The sequence below is a fragment of the Pelodiscus sinensis genome, chromosome 1, assembly GCF_049634645.1.
Source record: "Pelodiscus sinensis isolate JC-2024 chromosome 1, ASM4963464v1, whole genome shotgun sequence".
Classification (NCBI taxonomy): domain Eukaryota; kingdom Metazoa; phylum Chordata; order Testudines; family Trionychidae; genus Pelodiscus; species Pelodiscus sinensis.
In genome coordinates, this window is record NC_134711.1 from 34,813,226 (window position 1) to 34,829,857 (window position 16,632).

Below are 16,632 nucleotides of genomic sequence, written 5' to 3' on the forward strand. Positions count from 1 at the left end.
CGTGAGCTCCGGGGCGAGAAAAGCCCCGTTCATAAGTGCGGATCTGACATAAGTCGGATCCGCGTAAGTCGGGGACTGGCTGTACATGCCATGATATGTTTGTGTTCTATACTTAACTGTTTCAGTGGCTCAACTTTTAGTATTAGGTATTACAGTTTACCACAACAACTTCCACATAAACATTCCTTAGATGAAAGGCCACTTGACAATGGTTACATTGAGAATAGAAATATAAGCATAAACGTGCCTATATGCTATCCTAGCAACAGTACAGTTGTAAGTATTTTTGCCAATACTTCTAACAGATTGGAGCTTGGAGGCACTTTTCTGTCATCGTGACACTTTGAAGCAGTAAGGAAGAGCTCTATGGAAGTAAAAACCTGGCTTTTTTAATATACTGTAAGAAACCAGTGATGTCATTGCTAGTTTTGAGATGTTAGCCAAAGCTAAATGATGCAGTTTTAGATCTGTATCCTGTCCTGGTTAAGACCAGGTTCGTGGCTAGCCGCTGTCTTTTCAAGGCTTCCTTCTATCTTGTTTGCTTATTTTCCCCTAACTACTGGACTAAACTTTTTATTTTTTTACAAAATAGACTTGTGTAAGTGTTTTACTGCACCTGGTACCTAATTAACGATGCTTTCTTAATTTCTGCCATTCAGCCTAGACCTGGGAAATATGGGTATGTCTACACTACCCCGCTAGTTCGAACTAGGAGGGTAATGTAGGCATACCGCACTTGCAAATGAAGCCCGGGATTTGAATTTCCTGGGCTTCATTTGCATAAGCGGGGAGCCGCCATTTTTAAAACCCCGCTGGTTCGAACCCCGTGCAGCGCGGGGCTCGAACTAGGTAGTTCGGACTAGGCTTTCTATTCCGAACTACCGGTACACCTCGAGGAATGAGGTGTACCGGTAATTCGGAATAGGAAGCCTAGTCCGAACTACCTAGTTCGAGCCCCGTGTAGCCGTGCTGCACGGGGTTCGAACCAGCGTGGTTTTAAAAATGGCGGCTCCCCGCTTATGCAAATGAAGCCCGGGAAATTCAAATCCCGGGCTTCATTTGCAAGTGCGGTATGCCTACATTACCCCGCTAGTTCGAACTAGCGGGGTAGTGTAGACATACCCTATCAGTGTTGTTTTACTGAAGATCACTACACATTTACCACAAACAACTCTTTCATAATTGCATTCTTTTGGTCACACATTTTCAACCTATTATGCATACTAATATTCAAACTCAGTTTAAAACCATAGTTTACTCAGGCCTAACATAGGTCTGTATTCCTATATTAAGAAAATAATTTTATCAGCTAATGTAGCATTATTTTAGGTGCTTGAGTTGGATGGTGTCAAGAAGTTCTGGGTGACCTTAATTCTCAGTTCAGGTTGGACCTTCCTAGTTTGGGACCTAAGTGGTCTTAAACAAGGGAGTTTGCCAAACCAGGGGAGGTCAGGCATCGGGCTCTCCTGGAGCACCACGCTCCCAGCAGTTGGCCCCACTCTGTACAGCAGGGCTTTGTGCTCTGGCAGCTGGCTTGCAGGGCTACTGGCCCTGTGGGTTGCAAGCTGCCAGACCACGGATGTTGCCGGACCAGTATGCCCCGGACCAGAGAGGTTCAGCCTGTACTACAAAAGTAAATTTATATTTTATCAGTACAGACATTCAGTAATAAGTGGATTGCATTGCATTACATTACCACAAGATATTGGATATAAGAGCATTTCCCCTTCTCCTGCCAATTTACATATTCTAGGGAAAATATTGTGTGGACATGGCACCTTTAGAGAAGTGACTGACATGAAAACTAGTACAGAACAGAATTACAAGCTATCTTCTATACTCATATAGATAACTAGAACACTTTAGGTAAAGCATCTACACAATTACTGGAACTATTTAAGTACAAATTACATCAAGGAAACGGGAAGAATGTTGGCAGCAGCAGGATGAAGTGAGTGATCCAAACAATCTTTCTCTAGCTGATTCTTAGTTGAGTGGATTTGCACACTTTCCTTGAATTTACAACCAAAACGAGCCTGTACATGCCTTCCTAAAGTGGCATTAATGTTCACCATGGTTTATTAATCAATTCCTTTTCCAGTCTTTTAATCTACTTTTCTGTTCAATCTTATATGTTTAACAACACCTAGAGTAGTTTGCTGGCGAGGTGACATAAGAGCAGCAAAAACAGACATGTTCTAGAAAGGTGGAAGTGAGTCAATATTTGCTAGCTGCATATAATAGAACCTCAGAATTACAAACAGAAATGGAATGGAGGTTAATAAATCTGAAATGTTTATAACTGTGAACAAGAAGCTATGGTTCTTTCAAAAGTTTACAACTGAACATTGACTTAATACAGCTTTGAAACTTCACTGTGGAGAAGAAAAATGTTCCCTTTAATCATCTTAATTTAAATGAAATAAGCACAGAAACAATTTCCTTACCTTGTCAAATCTTTTTAAATTTTCGTTTTTTAACCTGTGTCATTTCTTATGTTACAGATGTGGATGAATGTGCTGTAGAGGCTTCTCCTTGCAAAGACGATCAGTACTGTCTAAACACAAATGGATCGTTTATATGCAAAGGTTTCCTTTCAATTATCTTAACATTTAAAATAATACTTGACCAATATAAAATGGAACAGATTTTGTTTTCTTCTGCTAGACATGCATGACTAAATTAAAAATATCCATGTTACTTTAACTTTTTTCTGTCTTAACCACAAGTTAGAATAGAGAATTTGCTGTTTGTGTCCTCTTTCTTTTGAGGGATGTTCGAATAATGGACATTTTAAAACTTGTCGCTGATATTCAGAAACTGAGGATCTGGCTACACTATGAGGAAGATCGATGCTGATACAGTCGATCTTCCAGGGTTTGATTTAGTGGTTCTAGAGCAGACCCCGCTAATTTGAACTGAGGGCTCCCCTGTCAGCGCTGGTAGAAGTAAGGAAAGTCGATGGGAGAGTTTGCTCCTATTGACCTTCCGCTGTGTGAATGGTGCAAAAATGGGATTTAAAATGCGTCGACTTCAGCTACATAATTAACAGGGCTCAACAAATAATGCGAGTAACAATCTGGAAGAGCCGGGTTTGGGTGATCTGCGCATGCGCAGATTGCCGGACAGTGCGGCTGGCGAACAGGACTTGCCACGGTTTGGTCAGCTTTGGTAATTAACATAACTGGAGTTGCGTATCTTAAGTTGCCCTTTCTCTTTAGTGTAGACCTAGCCTGAATGTATTAGTGATGACACATGCTGCAATTGGTGACTCCTTTGTCTATATACTTATTGTAAATTAACTTTGTTTATAAAACACTTTAAAGCCTCTTATCATTTACTGCTGCAAATAGTATGTAGTTACACCCCCAATATCATCAATTATTTAAATTTTTTCCTTGCTCAGAGCCTTCTGAAATTCTCTATTATAAATTTTCTGTTCTTGATCTCACCTTAGAGTTTAATTATATTTATTTCTCTGTTTTACAGAGTCCTCACAAAATAAACTAATGTACTGGTGCCATGTTAAACTCTCACCACAGATAACTTTCTGGCTAAATAGTGCAAACTATTCATCTTAGCAATGGGTAACCTCCACTGCCCACTAAGGATGTTGAGGCAGATAATAGGCTAATTGTATAGTCGATTCAAATTGTATCGACTACATGATTAGTCAATAAGGGAAGGCACTCAGTCCCAGCTCCTACTGGTTCTAGGTGCTACCCCCGCTGCAGTTTAAATGTAGTAAGAGCCAACTTAGTCCTGGCTCATGCCAGGTCTGGGACTGCTGTGGCTCTGCATTTTAAATGTAGTAAGAGCTTCTTACTACATTTAAAATGCAGATCCACAGTGGGGGTAGCTCCCAGACCTGGTGCAAGCTGGGACTGAGCCAAACTTGCTCAGTCCCAACTCCTGTTGGTCCAGCAGCCCTTATCTGCGAAGGGTCCCAGTTCCCTGCTGAGACCCCCCCCCCCGGCTCTTCCCCCGCGGACAAGGGCTGCTGCCACAGGATGCAGAGCAGCCTTTGCTCGCAGTGAGCTGGGGCCCACTGCAGACAGGCTGCTTAGCAGCAGCTTCCCCTTCTCCTCCCTCTGTGCTGCTGCCTCTGATAGAGGCATGGGGGTGGGGGGCTGGCGGCTCCACGGAGATAGTGCTGGGGGTTACTGACTTTTAAGCCAGCTCCACCAGCTCCTTTTCCCTCCCCTTGCTGCCTCTGTATCAGAGGAAATTCAAGAAGTAGACTACTCAGCTACTTGCTTACATCCCTACTACCCACAAGCAAAGTTTACATATTAATATTAACCAACATAGGTAGTTTCTTTCCTTATTCTTTACCTTGTTTTGAGTCACTCTCCTCCCCAAAATCCAAATTAAATACTACAATATTAAATGAATAACAGGATGCTCATAGGCTGCTCTTCTGTTCAGATGAGCACTTATTATAATAATGAAAAGATTGAGGACAGGGGCCTATAGGCACTACTGTAGTACAAATAAGGCGGTTTTGTGTTGAACATGTGAACAAGTTAGTGTTGTTTTGGGGAACTGTTTCTTTCATCTTACTCATGCAAATTTGTGAACTTAAGTTCAAGATACAGTCTATTCTGTTTACATCACATCTGCATTCCAGTATTAATTAATGGTGCTTTGTTTTAGCATGCGATGCTAGCTGTGCAGGCTGCATGGGAGAAGGTCCTGGCAAATGTAAAAACTGCTTGTCTGGATACACAATAGATGATGAAAAGTGTACAGGTTAGTTGGATTTTTGAGAGTTAATGAACTGTGAACTGTAGTACACTTGCTGGATCAAAATATGTTCCAAAAGGTTGACTACAAGATGGGTTATTACTGAGTGTCTCTTTAATGTTAATAGAGCTTCAGCTCTTGTAAGTGCTTCAAAATATTTAATAGAAAAAATCTCAGCCGTCCACTGGTTTCATGTAACAGATCCTTTCTAATATTCAGGCACTCTGCATAAACTGATCTACAGCAAGGCCTAAAAAGACTAGACCGTGCTACATAGGGATGAACAGTATTGCGCTTAATACTTAATGTCTGTTCCAGGTATATCTGTTACAGTGATAGGATAACAGGCAGGCGAGTCAAACATATGTCCCTCATGATTTTTGACCTGTATTGCTGTACATTCTCACTTTATAATAAAAGAATAGAGCATAGTCACTTTATGCAGACTCTAAGCTATAACTTTTTATTAAAAGCAAGCTTGCAAATATTAACAGTGCAGTTTGTCATGTCTGCCAGAGTTAGCGTGTAGTCTGAAACAATGCTTCCAGGTATGTAGACTGTCTCCTATAAATCTAGTTAGAATGGCAACTCAACTTCAATGTTATTTCACTGGTGACTACTTTAGCATTGGGAAAAGAGGAGGAATGAAGCTTTCATGGGGTGCAAATGGGAGTTGCTGTGGAAAAGGACATTTGGAGCAAGACACTGAAGGAGAGGGAAGATAAGTAACAAGCAAGATTCTTGGTGGCCTACGGAGGACCATTTTTGTTATGAAATGTGACGTCAAAACTATTGACAGCATTTCTGCCACCTTTATTACTAAGGAGCAGTAAGTGGATATATTAGACATCCACAGATGGAAGAAAGCAATATTTATTTTCCCTTACTAAAATTTAAATTGTTCTTAAATTTTTGCAACCCCCTTATGGAGCTGATTGTTGGGCAGTTTCATAGAACCTGATATTAGCAGTTTTCACACTAAAACTGTTTTAAAACAAGGAATTAACTTTTTCAGATATTGATGAGTGTAACCATGCTGAAAAGGTGTGTGTAAGAGAAAATGAAGACTGTGTTAATACCCCGGGCAGTTACAAATGTGTTTGTTCGGAAGGCTTTGAAGAAAAAGATGGCATTTGTGTTCAGGTTGTAAAAGCAGGTGAGTGACTTTAAAAAAGACCCTGCAAGTAAATGTTCTTTAATTCAACTTGCTTAACATATCAGGCTTGCAAGGTGTGAGTACATCGGAAGCAGACTAAACAACCAGTGGGCCCTTGGACGATCAAGATGCTAAAGAAGCACTCAGATGATAAAGTCATAGTGGAGAAGCTAAATGAATTCTTTGCTTCAGTCTTCACAGCTGAGGATATTGGGAAGATTCCCAAACCGAGCCATTCTTTTTAGGTGACAGATCTGAGGAATAGTCCTAGATTGAGGTGTCATTAGAGGTGGTTTTGGAACAAATGGATAAACTTAACAGTAACAAGTCACCGGGACTAGATGACATTCACCCAAGAGTTCTGAGAGAACTCAAATGGGAAATTGCAGAATTATTAGCTCTTTGTAACCTATCCTTTAAATCGGCTTCTGAACCTAATCACTGGAAGATAGCTAATGTGATAATATTTAAAAAGGGCTCTAGAAGTGACGCTGGTAATTACAGACCAGTAGGTCTGACATCAGTACCGGGCAAATTATTTTATTCCTTACTATAGTTTCAACTAATCAGACACATGGATGAATATAATTTGTTGGGAGACATTCAACATGGTTTCTGTAAAGGGAAATCATGCCTTACTAATCTGCTTGAGTTCTTTGAAGGGATCAACAAACATGGACAAGGAAGATCCCATGGATATAGTATACTTAGATTTCCAGAAAGCCTTTGACAAGGTCCTTCACCAAAGGTTCTTAAGTAAAGTAAGTTGTCCTAGGATAAGAGGAAAGGTCCTTTTATGGATTGGTAACTGGTTAAAAGACCGGAAACAAAGGGTAGGAATAAATGAGAAGTTTTCAGAGTGGAGAGAGATAACTAGTGAGGTCCCCCAAGAGTCTGTCTTGGGACCCATCCTATTCAACTTATTTATAAATGATAGAGAGAAAGGGGTAAACTGTGAAATGACAATTTACAAATGATACCAAACTGCTCAAGGTAGTTAAGACCAAAGCAGACTGTGAAGAGCTTCAAAAAGATGTAATCAAACTAAGTGATTGGGCAACAAAATGGCAAATGAAATTTAATGTTGATAAATGTAAAGTAATGCACATTGGAAAAAATAATCCCAAGTTTATATACAATATGATGGGGACTAATTTGGCTAATACTACTAAGAGAGAGCTCGGAGTCATTATGGTTAGTTCTCTGAAAACATCCACTCAGTGCAGCGACAGTCAAAAAAAGCAAATAGAATGTTAGGAGTCATTAAAAGAGGGATGGAAAATATCTTACTGCCTCTATATAAAACCATGGTACGTCCACATCTTGAATACTGTGTACAAATATGGTTGCCTCATTTCAAAAAAGTTATATTGGAAAAGGTTCAGAAAAGGGCAACAAAAATTATTAGGGGTTTGAAACGGGTCCCATATGAAGAGAGATTAAAAAGACTTGGACTTTTCATCTTAGAAAAGAGGAGACTAAGGGGGGATATGATAGAGGGCTATAAAATCATGTCTGGTATGGAACAAGTGAATAAGGAAAAGTTATTTACTTATTCCCATAGTAGAAGAACTAGGGGTCACCAAATTAAATGAATAGGCAGCAGGTTTAAAACAAACAAAAGGAATTTTTTCTTCGTTTAGTGCACAGTCAACTTGTGGAACTCCTTGCCAGAGGATGCGGTGAAAGTTAGAACTTTAACAGGGTTAAAAAAAGAGCTAGATAGATTCATGGAGGTTAGGTCCATCAATGGCTATTAATCAGGATGGGTAGGAATGGTATCCCTAGCCTCTGTTTCTCTAGAGGCGGATGATAGGGGAGGATTACCTATTATGATCCCTCCCTCTGGGGCATCTGGTATTCGCCACTGTCAGCAGACAGGATACTGGGCTAGGTGGACCTTTGGTCTGACCCAGTATGACTGTTCTTATGAGTACCCTATAGTGTAGTCACTGTATCTGAGAATACGCCATCACTTTCTCTTCCGTGAGTGTATGTACACATGTCCCTCAACCCCTAATCTGCTTCAGTCTCGGCCTCCTATGTTAACATCTTTAATTATAATTTATTTGTGGATAGACGAGGCATTCTCAGACAGCATCTTTATTAATTTTATTGTCCTACTGATCCATTTGCTATCTGATAGCACCTTTCCTTCTATTTTTATTATCTCCTTAAAAGGGAGTCTCTTTTGTGTTTGTTAATCTGGAAGGGTTCAGAAAAGAGCTACAAGAATTTGTGGTTTTGAGGAAACATCTTACAATGAGAGGCTTTAGGAGATCAGTCCATGATATTGAAAGAAGAGTTTCTGGTGGAACTTAAATCAGAGTCTGAAAATACCTAAAGAAGGAAGAGATATTTGATACATGCAGGCGCTTTATTTTTGAACACAGAGGCATAACTCAATCCAGTAGTTAAAAGTTTGTTAGAAAAAACACATTTGATATAGGAATGCAAATTTTTAGGTAAGGGAAATTAACCACTGGAACAGATCACAAATGTGTGTGACAGATTTTCTGTCACTTGAAACAGTGGTTCTCAGCCAGTGATATGCACAGTCTTCTGAGGGTACATCTGTTAATCTAGATATTTGCCTAGTTTTATAACAGGCTACATAAAAAGTGCTAATGAAGTCAAGACAATAATTTGTTTATACTGTTCTATACGTGCTGCATGGCAATTTAAGTACAATATGTATTTTCCAATTGTTTTGTTTTGTAATAGTGTGCTGTGGCACTATTGTACTTTTAAGTGGAGTAATCCTGGCTAGTCAGACCCCTGAAAAGGGATACAGTAATCTGGAAAGACTGAGAGCCACTCATCTGAAAGATGTTTTAATCTGCCAAAGTTACTGAGCTTGATGACAGCATTGAGTTAAAAAATAAGTCTTGTTACACAGGCAGAAGCCTGTCAGATTCACAGCTGTGAAGAAAGTGGTGTGGACCATGAAGTCTGGTCTCCACTGTGAAATATACAGGCAATCCCCGAGTTACGCGGATCCGACTTATGTCGGATCCGCAGTTACGAACGGGGCTTTTCTCGCCCCAGAGGGAGCGGCGGGACGCCCAGATGAGCCGCGGTCCCGCCGCCCGCATCCTCCAGGGCGAGAAAAGCTGCTCCCCGTCTCCCTGGTCTGCTGGTCAGACCAGGGAGACGCGGAGCAAAGCCGCAGCGGACGCCTGCAGCGGGACAGCCGCGGCGCGCCTGGGCTGTCCCGCTGCAGGCGTCATCCATGGCTTTGCTCCGCGTCTCCCTGGTCTGCTGGGGGGGGGGGGGCGCAGCTAGTGCCCCCTCCTTCCCCTCTCCCTCCCCCCCAGCAGACCAGGCTTTTCTGCCCACGACGCCCTGGTCAGTTTCAGTAGCGGCTGAATCAGGACGCCTGGGGCAGAGCAGCTGGGATGCTGCTGGGTTGCTCCAGTAGCGCCGAGGAGCCACCCAGCAGCACCCCAGCTGCTCTGCCCCAGGCGTCCCCAAGTCAGCCGCTGCTGAAACTGACCAGCGGCTGACTACAGGAAGCCTGAGGCAGAGTTGCTCTGCTCCCGGCTTCCTGGAATCAGCCGCTGATCAGTTTCAGCAGCGGCTGACTTGGGGACGCCTGGGTTTCTTAAGTTGAATCTGTATGTAAGTCAGAACTGTCGTCCAGATTCAGCCGCTGTTGAAACTGATCAGTTTCAGCAGCGGCTGAATCTGGACGACAGTTCTGACTTACATACAGATTCAACTTAAGAACAAACCTACAGTCCCTATCTTATACGTAACCCGGGGACTGCCTGTAGTTTTGTGTACTTTTACCCTATAATATACACATTTCAGTCTTTCACAGACTGATGGTCCCAACTTATTGTAGGATGCTTCTGGTATTGCCATTGTTATTCTGACCTTCAGAACTGGGGGACTGGAGAATAGCAGCTGCTAGCCAGTTGTGTAGCCCTTAAGACAGTTCTACAGTAACCATCCTACGGTAACCTTGTGAACATTCCCTGCTCTTTGAGTAAGGATCTCTACAATTAAAATTTAAATATCTGAAATAATGGAATTTATTTAAAATCTGAGACAATGAAATTGACCAAAATGAGCCATGAATTTGGGCCCTAGACACAGAAGAAGTGACAGTTACACTAGGTTGTGATAGTTTCTCTTGCCTTTTTTTTAATCTGTTAATTCACATAAAGCATTATGCAGTAACTTTCTTTAATCTCCTTCACCTTTCCCAATGTCATGAAGGACTGAGTTATGCGTGCCTTCAGTATAATTTTCAATAAATACCTAAACTACTCATGCATGTGAATTTGTCCTTCGTATATGCTCTGGGTCTGACCCCAGCCTTCTAAAATCAGTAAAAGTATTCCCATTTACTTCAATAGGCTTTGGAAGACACATTTTGAGTTTAACCAAGAATAGATATATTGCATGGTCACAGAATTTATGGGCTTATAACTTGGAATAAATATCACCAACATGTTCAAAAGGCACATTTCCTTAAAGGTTATTTTCCTGTTCCATTCAGTCTCATATACAGCTGTTTGGGCGATAGGTACATCACAAATTCTTTTGTTTTAATTGGAAGAGGTATCCTTGTTAACAGAAAACCTGAATTGCTTCTGCTATGAGCCTATTTTAATTCCTTTGCAACATATCTGATATAGAAACACTTGCTCAACTAATCCTAAAATGTGTAGACCAGAACCAATTTACAGTAAAACCTGGGTTATCTGGCATGCTTGGGGAGTAGGACATTCCGGTTATCTAAAAATTCCAGTTATCTGAGAGTCCCAGCTGCCTGTTCCAGCTTGGGGCAGGGTGTCTGGCCAGGAGGGGTCTTGGGGTAGAGTGTCAGAGCATGCTGGGAGTATGGGGTCTTGGCGGGAGGAGGAGATACTTACCTGGCTTGGAACCCTGCTGCAGCAGGGAAAGACTCTAGGCAGCATGCTCTTGTTTCTGGGGGGGGGGGGAAGGGGAAAAGCTCAGCCTCCCCCCACACCCCACCAATGCCGTGGAGAACCCAGTGCAGCTGCAGCATCAGGTCAGTTTTATCGCTGGCAGGGCATTTGGGAGGGGGGGGGAACCCCGACCTTCCCTGCCAGACCAAACTCTTCCACTTCCCCAGCAGGCTGTGGAGGGGCGTGGGGGAGAGAGTGGCAATGCATGGGGGGGGGGGGGCCCAGCAGAGTCCAGGGGCGCCAGCAGAGCTCTAGTGTGCCCAGGTAGGGTTGGGGGGCAGCAGAGCCCGAGCTGAGTTCCACGCAGTTGGCAGTTTAAAAATGCCGAAGTCTGAGAGCAACTACTCAGAGCCTTGGACCCGGCCACCCCTCCCCCTTCCAGCTTCAGCGGCCACTGTAAAAGCTGCCAACTGCACACGTGGAGGAGGAGGCTGCGTGGGACAGGGGCAGTCCTGCGGGATGGGGAGGCCGCGCCGTGCGCAGTGGTGGCACAGCCGGAGATGCACGCTACCAGAAGCCCACCCCTGCTGGCAAAGCTCCAATGTGAGCTGCCTACGGGCTCTGCAAGGGGCAGGGGAGTAGAATTTTTTCACGGACCCCTTGCACCATTTGGGAAGCATTGCCCTAGGAAATTTGCCGGTATCTAAAGTTTTCTGGATGGTTAAGTGTCGGATAGTGCAGGTTTTATTGTATAAAGCTAAGACCAAGAGACAAAAGCAAGCTGGCATCTTTCTAATATGACTTGACTCATATTGATGGTTCTTGATGGATATTCTTGGATCATTTCTCAATGCAATAAGTTTCCATAACCAAAAAGTGGCAAATACAGTGGTACTCGTAAAATATAATTAGATGCTTTATTCTAACTGAGACACTTTTCACAGGAGAAGAAATAGATACGTCGGCAACTGCACCTACATCTGCTGGACATGAGGATTTATGATCTACATTCCAAAGCAAGGCATTAATAGCTGTGCTTTAAATTATTGGACTGATGTGCTATTTACCTGATCTATGGAAAGGGTGTTGAATATTCAGGTTTCCATTATGATTATGTTGGTAGAGATGAATTGCCCTCCCAGCTGCATTTCTTCATTCACTTAAATAAATGCCACTTTTATACAGGTTTTTTTTAAACTGTCAAACGATAAACCTCATTCTAGATGGATAAAATACAAAATGTGTTTGAATTGCTATATTTTGATTTAAACAGTTTATTCCTAAGCAAACTGCTATTTCTCTATTTTGGCATCTTTGGGAATGATTATCCTTTTATAAGGAGTTAAGTCTATCTCAAACTTCATAATTCAAACAAAACAGATTCACCATCTGGGGGCTTCTGACATGAATATTTTTTCTAAAAGCCACATTCTAGTATAGAAACTGTAAAAGGGAGTCTTTTGGAAAACTCTTCTCTTAAAACTGAATGCCTAATACTTCATTCAATAAAGATTTATTTTGACTGGTATGTTTCTTAAGTTATATCCTGCCTTAAATATAAATTACAGGGGAAAGTAGGTGAAAATAGATTATTGTACTTTCTAGCTTCAGTAAAAGGAGAGCCTGTCTCTCCCTATCGAAGCATGCTTACTGGCATGATTCTTCAAGAAGTTTCTCTGAAATCAGAGTTCAAATTTCTCCTAAATAAAGTGTGATTACAGTAAATGTTGGCATTGTACTGGGTGCTGTACACTTGTAAGCAGCTATCCCTTTGAAGTGGATAGTACATAGCAGGGGTGGGGAATTAAAGCCTAAAGGCCAGCTTTGGCACCTGAATTGCCTGGATCTGGCCCCCTGAGGTTTGGGCCCTGGTAATTGAGGCGCCTGTGCTGGTACTCCAGGCCACCTTCCATTACCCTGTTGGTCTGGAGCACACAAATTCTACTATTGTAGCGCCCCTCCTCTCCCCCCCAGGGCTCTGGTGTGCAAGGGGAACTTGAAGAATCCTCCTTCTCAGTCAGGAGTCATCTGAGAGGGTTGGGTTTTTTGCTTCTCATTTGTAAGCAGGGCCTCCCCCCATCCCACTGATTTTTGCTTCAGTGGCCCCTGAACCAAAAAAGGCTGCCCATCTCTGCTACATAGAAACAACAGTACTACTCCGTGTGTGTGTGTGTGTCTAGTGCACCATATGTGAGGATCTTGCACTTGACAAAGCAATAGTTATAGTTGGAACTAATATTACGGTTTGTATTAGTTCTTCCTTTTGTAGTCTTAGCTTTAGTGAATTGCACCAGATATAGTTAAAGCAAGGTTTTTGGTTGGGGGGAGCTGCTGATCCCCAGAAAAATCAGTCTAAGGCTGCACAAAAGTAAGAAGCCAACACCCCCCCCCCCCCCCCCCCATAAAACCCACCTCACTGACATGGCCCCGGACTGAGAGGCCTACTGGGCAGCTGGCTTGAGGGGTGGGGTCTAGGCAGGAGGGATGTTGGTGGGGTTTGGGAAAGTGCTAGGATGCAGGAGTGGACTGTGGGAGGGCTGGGCAGCGTGCAGGAGCAGTCTGTGGACTGGGGCTTGGGGAATGTCTGGGTGGGTACTTACCTGGCTCAGTATCCCCTGCCATTCCCATTCACTGTCCCCTACTGCTCGTAATGACTGCTCCTCTGGGGAAAAACCAGTAGCCTGAGTCTCAGAAAATCGACTGTCGTCTTATTGACAAAATGAAATAACTTACATTCTTAGAAGTGAACAATGGGAAAAAATTGATTGAAAAAGTGAAGGTGGTAGAGCTCACAATAAACAAGACATTTTGGGTTCACCTTACATTCACAATGTGCCTCAAAAGTTACCAATCAAGGCTTAATGCACTGGGAAAAAATTAAGAAAAAATGGTGAGAGTAATGAGCAAGGATGATAACCATAGGAGCTACAGCCTCAAGCACTCTGAGAAGTGAGATGGTGTTTATAGTAATCAAACATGAAAGAATTAGAGCAGGAGCATTCGCAGCAACAGAAGGAAAAAGTATCTGGGTCAGTGTTCCCTATAAACTTGTGTGGCCACTCAGATTTCAATGATGCCCAGTTGATTAGGAGAGTGTCCACGACTGGGTTTTGTTTCTAGTGGTGGTGCACATAAAACTGTATTCTGTACCTGGTTGGAAAATATTAGAGGGAACACTGATCTGCGGTGTTATCTACACTGCAGAATTTTATTGCTAAAAGAAGTTTTTGACAAAAAGGAGTGGAGGTGTACACACAGCAACTTGTGTTGACAAAACTACCTCATACAGAGCTATGAAGTTTTTTCTAGCAAACTTAAAGTGACAAAATGTCAGTGTAGATGCTGCTGTTCTTTATATCTCCTAACTGGCCTCCTTCTGTATCACACAGCTCCCCTGCACACATATACCCCTCCCCTTTCAAAGCTTTGAGGAGTTCTGACATTTGTGTGTGCCCCTCAGACACAAAAAAGCAAATCATTAATGTAGAATTCTGCTGTCTCCTGCACTAGGACCGCAGAGGCAGGTGTGTGGATGTGAGAGAGATTGTACAAAGCAAGGGATGTGGGGACTGGTTGCTTCTGACTGCTTTTTGAATTTGAGGACAGCATGCTGATACACTCATTTTCTCCAATGCACACTGTCTCTCATCCACTTACACAACACATGCTCATTCTGTGTGTCACCTTTCCCCACCACAAACTTCAATTGAAAAGCAGCTAGCAAACTAGTAGGATGCCCATGGAATGATGGGATTGGGAAACCTCTCGTTACTCTTTACTTGTCTCAGAAGGCATTGCAAACCCTTCCCAAAGCACCCGATAGCCAGTTGCACTCTGGGATAGCAGTGTGCTATTCTCCGTACAAGAGCTACGGGCTACTATGGATGTGTTTCACTGATATACTGAGCATAGTGTGGATAAACAAAAGGGCTGTGTCTAGACTGGCAAGTTTTTCCGCAAAATCATCTGCTTTTGCGGAAAAACTTACCAGCTGTCTACACTGGCCGCTTGAATTTCCCCAAAGCACTGATGATCTCATGTAAGATTGTCAGTGCTTTTGTGGAAATACTATGCTGCTCCTGTTCGGGCAAAAGTCTTTTTCCGAAAAACTTTCGCGCAAAAGGGCCAATGTAGACAGCAGAGATTTGTTTTCCGCAAAAAAGCCCCGATCGCGAAAATGGCGATTGGGGCTTTTTTGCGGAAAAGCGCGTCTAGATTGGCCACGGACACTTTGCTGCAAAGAGTGCTTTTGTGGAAAAGCGTCCATGCCAATCTAGACGTGCTTTTCCGAAAATGCTTTTAACGGAAAACTTTTCCGTTAAAAGCATTTCCGGAAAATCATGGCAGTGTAGACGTAGCCAAGCAGTTTAATTAAAGCAGCATTACTTTTGGCAACAAAATTCTGTAGTGTACACGTAGCCTCAGAAACATGAAGGAAAAAGTGGCAGTAATGAACATTGCCTGGTTTTAGGGGAAGAGAAGTAAAGATGACCCTGAAAGGGCCACCTTTCAGGCAGGAATAAAGATGAAGGGTTATCAGCAATGATAAGGTTAGAGGGTTTGGAAGGGAAAATGCCACAGCCAAATTCCACATTAAGCTCAAGGTTATGTATGATAGACTGAGATGGATTTGAATCAAGAGAGACTAATCAGTATTGGAGTAATTTGTGCAGGGATAGAAGCTGAAGTCATAGCACCAAGAAACAGTGTGAAGGTAGAGCCTTGTGGTGGGTGGGCAGGTTGCTGCTGCTGGGGGTTGGAGCCGCTGGGGGTTGGAGCCACTGCTTCATGGCAGGCGGCAGCTGCTCCGGTGGCCTCAGCCAGGGCCAGAACCGGAGCCACGTGTTGGGCGGCAACTGAGAGGCCTCTCTGAGGCTACGTCTACACTGCAGGGTTTTTAAAGAGTTCTTGCGCAAAAACTTCTTGCACAAAAGCACATCCATACCTCAAAGCTTTTGTGCAAAAGAACATCCACACTACATGGACACTCTTGCACAAGAAAGCTCTGATTGCCTTCAACAGAATGGCCATCAGAGCACCTGTGCTTTTTCGGATAGGCTCTATTGGCACAAGAAACCTCATTCCTATAATTAAAACAGAGTAGGGAAAGGTACCAAAAACATGGAATGATCAGAGTTGAGAACAGATCCTGAATGTTAAGCCCCTCTTGCTGCATATGCTAGATGAGTGAATCACTGCCCAAGAATGCACACCATAAGTAAGTCTGGAGCGAAGAGCTGTACTGTGTCTTTTATTGCAGCCTTGAAGTATAGGAGGTATTGTGAGCTCGAGGAGAGAAGGTAGGACTATTGCAGTTTGCTTTGATCTGTGCCCAGCTGTGTTGACGACTTCCTGTGTGACTTCAGTCACTTTATTGACTACTCTGTGCCTCAGTTTCCCTATCTATAACAAAAGTACATTGTGCCTCAGAATCATCACAGAAGGTGGTGATTTAATGTGGGCAAAGTGGCATGACACTGCCAGAGCAAATAGGAAACAGTTATCTGCTACATTGAGTGTCTAATCTTGCCTTAGTAGATCAAGCTATAGCCTTCCTCCCCATCACCAGAGCACCAAATGTATATCCATGCCACCCCTGCCCTCAGCTTCATGCTCTCCCTCCCCCCTTTGCCCAGAGCTGCTTCTTTGGCAGGGGAATTCTCCCATGGGTGGATGCTACAGTGGCACACATCGAAATATGATCTCATTGTTAGCGCACAAGACAAAACTCACTCCGCTCATAGATGGAAAATCTTAGAGGGAACACTGCTATCAAATATGCAGTTTCAAAAACCTGTCTTTATTCATCCTTAACAGTGAACTTGCTCTCTCCAGTTTTGTGAAATGATT

At 43.0% G+C, this 16,632-nt stretch overlaps 1 protein-coding gene across 3 annotated transcripts in view; it reads left to right on the forward strand.

The window, feature by feature from the left end:
- The window catches only part of CRELD2 (CRELD disulfide isomerase 2), a 65,195-nt gene that overhangs the window by 15,383 nt on the left and 33,180 nt on the right, over window positions 1-16,632 (forward strand). For 2 of the 3 annotated variants that reach the window (XM_075927874.1, XM_075927885.1), the window contains exons 7-9: window positions 2,505-2,588; window positions 4,657-4,752; window positions 5,762-5,902. In XM_075927874.1, coding sequence (XP_075783989.1) covers window positions 2,505-2,588; window positions 4,657-4,752; window positions 5,762-5,902 — 321 coding nt within the window. Of the gene's footprint in view, window positions 1-2,504; window positions 2,589-4,656; window positions 4,753-5,761; window positions 5,903-11,726; window positions 12,311-16,632 lie in introns of those variants that run through there. The other variant, XM_075927895.1, reaches the window with a different exon arrangement.